At 37.5% G+C, this 4,527-nt stretch overlaps 1 protein-coding gene across 1 annotated transcript; it reads right to left on the bottom strand.

Moving 5' to 3' along the window:
- Window positions 1–1,028: 1,028 nt before the first annotated feature.
- On the bottom strand, window positions 1,029–2,686 carry LOC145776099 (protein FAM200C-like). The gene is made up of 2 exons (XM_082587505.1): window positions 2,640–2,686; window positions 1,029–2,541 (listed from the first exon to the last, which is right to left on the bottom strand). Exon 2 carries the CDS (start codon window positions 2,412–2,414, stop codon window positions 1,029–1,031), a length of 1,386 nt encoding a protein of 461 aa, XP_082443631.1. The 5' UTR covers window positions 2,415–2,541; window positions 2,640–2,686.
- Between the last annotated feature and the right edge of the window lie 1,841 nt (window positions 2,687–4,527).

Here is a 4,527-nt window from a genome sequence, read left to right as displayed (position 1 = left end):
TCGCTTTCTGTCTCTGATCTCTCGTTCTCAATACAAGGGTGATCACTAGGGCCCGCAAAACTCAATAAAGTCAAAAAATTTTAAGGACCTCGTCTATCCACGAATCCAAGAATAAAGTTATTTTTAGCACCTAGGGGACTGTTTCTACGAAGTTTATAGGTCAAAATAAAGTCAAAATTGACAATAAAGTCAAAATTTGTCAAATTATGGCTTTTGACAAACTTTTTGTGTTTCTTGAAAGTAATTTTTGTCAAAATCCTCGTGGAAACATTGTAAATCAGGAACTGCGACACAATTAAACCATATTAACCCCTAAAAGCAGGAAATATGTCACAATGCTGACGGATCAGCAGTACCTTTTATCGCAAATTGCCCATTGTTTATTCATTGTTACGTATTTAAATATTTTTTATAAAAAGCTCCATCTTCACAAACGTAGTCTTTTCGAAAATCAACAGTTTGGATTTTAGGAATAGCCAAGCTAAATCGTCTTCAGCAAAAGTTAGACAGATTTGTGGAGATTTTCCTATCGCCGAAAAACACGACGCACTTTTTATAATCCATAAAAACCTTGACTTTTCGACAAAATATTACGTTTGGGTCTGAAATCGACAAAACATTATGTTTGGATAACTAGTATCAATTCAAGGAAGAAATGTGACCTTTACAAACAAGCAATTTCGTTAGGTCAAAATAAAGTCAAAAAATTTTTTTTTTAGGTCAAAATAAAAATGGCCCTAGACTGATCACCATTTGGCGAACTTCTTCGGCGTGTATTCCAGGGAGCCATTCCAACCAACGCAAAAGCCGGTAATTCGGATGAGTCGCGCTGGCCAGAATACATTGTGAAACCATAGGTGAAACTCTAATTGTGAAACGAGATTTTTCATTTTTTTCCATAAAAATAAAAAATGACGCATAGCGCTTGACGCTTAAAATCGGCAAAATAGTTGACGGCGCTATCACTTCCGTCAACTGAAAAATAAATTGACGGCGCTAGCCTCAGCGTCAACTAAAAGTTGACGCCGTCAACGTACAACACTGCTGAACGCCTCATAGAAGTTTCCAAAAGATTCCAAATAAAAAATTTCAGGTTTCAAATACTTCATTTTTTGAAAAAGGGCAATGTTCTCAGGAATTCTTTTAAGAGTTTCCTTGATGGCCGAGGTAATAAACATTCTGGCCCTTTCTTTTATTGCTGTTTTTTCATGGTTTTGTAGATTAGCGTTTTCTAGGTTTTGCAGAAAAGTGATGCCCAGTTGGCAAGCACTAAGGTGTAGCAAGTGCTCTTCCCATCTGGAATTATTAAGAAAACCTTGAATGTTTTGACAATTGCCATTTGAAAAACTAGGGTTTACAACTTTTGTAATCAAGCATTGCAAAAACAAAAACAGTTCATCATGCAGTTTCAATGGATCAACCGACTCGCTTTCAAACTTGTCATTCATACTCTTGAACTGCTTGACAAGTGGCTGAATAAACTGCAGATACATCTTGTTCACAGGATCGCAAAACATACCATGCAAGATTTCAGCAGTGTAGCATCTGTCAGTGACTTTAGCCTGCCTGAACAATTGCTCCAGTTCATCCCATTGGTTTAAAACTGCAGTCATTGCTGGCGCATGGCTAATCCATCTGGTATTTGCAATACCAGGAATGACAAGAGGGCTATCGCCATCATTCAAGTCCCTGTAAACTTGTTGGTACGTGTCCTTTCTTTTTGACGAATGACTAAACCAATTATGTGTTTCTCTCACAAGAAATTCGATATTCCGAGGCAGAACAGCAATGCTGTTGCTGCAAGCCAAATGCAAAGAGTGACAAATGCATTTTACCAATATTACATTTGGAACTTCTTGCTTAAACAAAGAATACACCGAGTAATTTCTCCCACACATTGTGCTTGCCCCATCAGTACCAATGCCAATGACTTGGGAAAGTGGCAAATTGCACTTAGCCAGTACATCTGTCAGTGTATTGAATAGCCCTTCAGCTGTACAGTCATTAACTTCCACAAGCCCAAGAAATTGTGACACCACATTCTCCTTTTTGACAGAGAAGTAACGAACAACAATGCTCATTTGCTTTGTGACACTTATGTCAGTTGTTTCATCAATTATGAGTGACACAGGTGAATTGCCAATATCAAGCAGAAGTTGCTTATGAAATACAGGGCCAATGACATTGTTGATCAATGCTGTGCACTTAGTGCGTTTCAAAGTGAAGGTTTTCGAAATGTCAGAATCTTTGAAAATGCTGCATAGTACCTCAGATAAATGGTCTGCAGTAAGCAACGATGAATGTACAGCTACATGACAAGCCATCTTTATCTCAGCTCGCTTAGTTTTAACACTGATACTATCAACGCGTGGAAACACAGTAGAAATTGAAGGCTGCTGGCAATTTGAAAACATTTTAATTGATGTTTTGTGCTTTTTGTATCAGCATGTCTTTCAAGATCTGTCTTGTGGGCTCGTATTACAACTTTGCAGTAACGGCATTTTGCTTGAGAATCATCAGATGGATGAGCCTCTAACCAATCTGAAAATACCAATTTGAATGAAAAGAGAGTCTTTTACATGGTACAATATAGGCCTACTCCTCAGTTGCACGCAATGCAGACATATAATTGCGCTTACCTTTAAATTTTGTATCTTTTTCCCAATCTTTGTTGTATTTCTTCTTGTGCTGTCCCCACTTTCCCATCTTTTGTCAAAGAACTAGCAATATGTTAAATTAGGTCTTCTGCAATTCTGATGTGATGACGGTTCTGAAAAGTGATGACGGGGGCACTGAGCCCATGTTGTCGAGGTTGCTGCCTTCCTAACTCTGGACCGCTGGGCTACACTGACAACGACTAAACATTCTATTAATTTATTTTCTGTCTGATGTTTCAAGAGCGCTTACAATATTACCTACATGTAGTAGGCTACTCCGTCTGCTGCAGCAGCCTACGGGTTGCATATATGCCTATGATTATGACTAAGCGGGTTACAATTAACTGACTACGAATATTATCTACGTGACTTAAAAAAGCCTTCAACGAATTGTTTTGGCTATATTTCTATGCTGTTTTAATAATATCTCCTGTATCGGTTTTGTTAGTCTTGCAAGTCCTGGTGCTCTTTCAAAGCAAAAGACGATAAGTGCCTTAAGTTTTAAATTCAACACGTTTTCTTCAACTGAGTCCGTGGCGCATGCGTAACGTATCGGGCTTCCATTCTAGAGGGAATGAGTTCGATACTATCCGGAAGCGTTCTTTACATGCCTTTTGACTCCTTTTTATTTCTTTAAAAGTAATATCTAAAAAGACATTATTGACCCAAAAAGAATGTCTAAAAAGACATTATGAAAAGCAACTACGGACAAAGGCCAGTGTTTCGATCTCCCGACCTCTTCAGCGTAGCCGTAGCGTAGTAAAGTACTAAAGTGAAAGTGGAAAGTTGTCTTGAAGGGTTGGTTGAGATGATGATTTGAAACTTGACTGATTGTTGTGCGACAATGAGACTGGATTTAATTTTTAACTTCGGACTTCAGCGAAACGTAATCTTACAGCCTATTAGAAGGCGTGATTTTTTCAGAGAATTTGTGCTAAGAAATGAAAGGAATTTGTTAAAAAAAGACTAGAAAAAACTTTTTTAATTCGTTTTGAAACTTTTTTATTCACTTGTTGATTCATTCAGATTCATATCAGTTTGTATCCTTTTGTAGATAAAAAAAAAAAAAAAAAGAACGCTTCCGGATCGTACTCATTCCCTCTAGAAAGGAAGCCCGAGACGTTACGTATGCGCCACGGACTCAGTTGAAGAAAACGTGTTGAATTTAAAACTTAAGGCGCTTATCGTCTTTTGCTTTGAAAGAGAAAAAGAAAAAAGTGCTTATTTAGTGACGTCATGACCGGTCAAATAGTGTTTCAGATTCAAAGACCGGAGCCGGTCAAATAGCCAATGCCTTTTAATTATGCGCAGGTTCTTGCATGTGTACAGCCGTGCTCAAAAGTTTAAGACCACCTGTCAAAATTTTAGATTCTTACAATAATCTATAGAAATCATTTTAAATGTTATGTCATATTGGGTTTTATGCCATTATTGCAGTGTTATGTAACAGAGCCTTCTGTTTAAGCCATTATAAATGAACTATTTCTTTCAGAAATAAAAAAGTTAAACTCTTTTTCAAGATTTGTTGTTGAAAAAAATGGGCACAAAAAGGGAGCTTATCAGCTGTGGAGAGGTCAAAAATTGTTATATTGAAGGAAGAAGGATACTCAGAAAGAAAAATATATGAAAGACTAAAGTTCAGCAAGACAGCTCAGTCCATCAGGCAATAGTTAAACTTAAAAAATTTGGAAGTTTAAAGGACTTGAAAAAGCTGATGTGACGCTCTCTGTACTGTACAGAGAGCGTCACATCAGCTTTAGAGTTGCCAGACTGACTCGGCGCCGGCGTCATATTACGAGTACTACAAAATATTTATTTGCATCAGACAAAGCTGTCCATATCCAAAACACAACAGCGAAATAATACACAA

Source organism: Aplidium turbinatum, chromosome 8, assembly GCF_918807975.1.
Source record: "Aplidium turbinatum chromosome 8, kaAplTurb1.1, whole genome shotgun sequence".
Classification (NCBI taxonomy): Eukaryota; Metazoa; Chordata; class Ascidiacea; order Aplousobranchia; family Polyclinidae; genus Aplidium; species Aplidium turbinatum.
The sequence above is the reverse complement of the archived record's forward strand: the minus strand, read 5'-3'. Positions and strand labels throughout refer to the sequence as shown.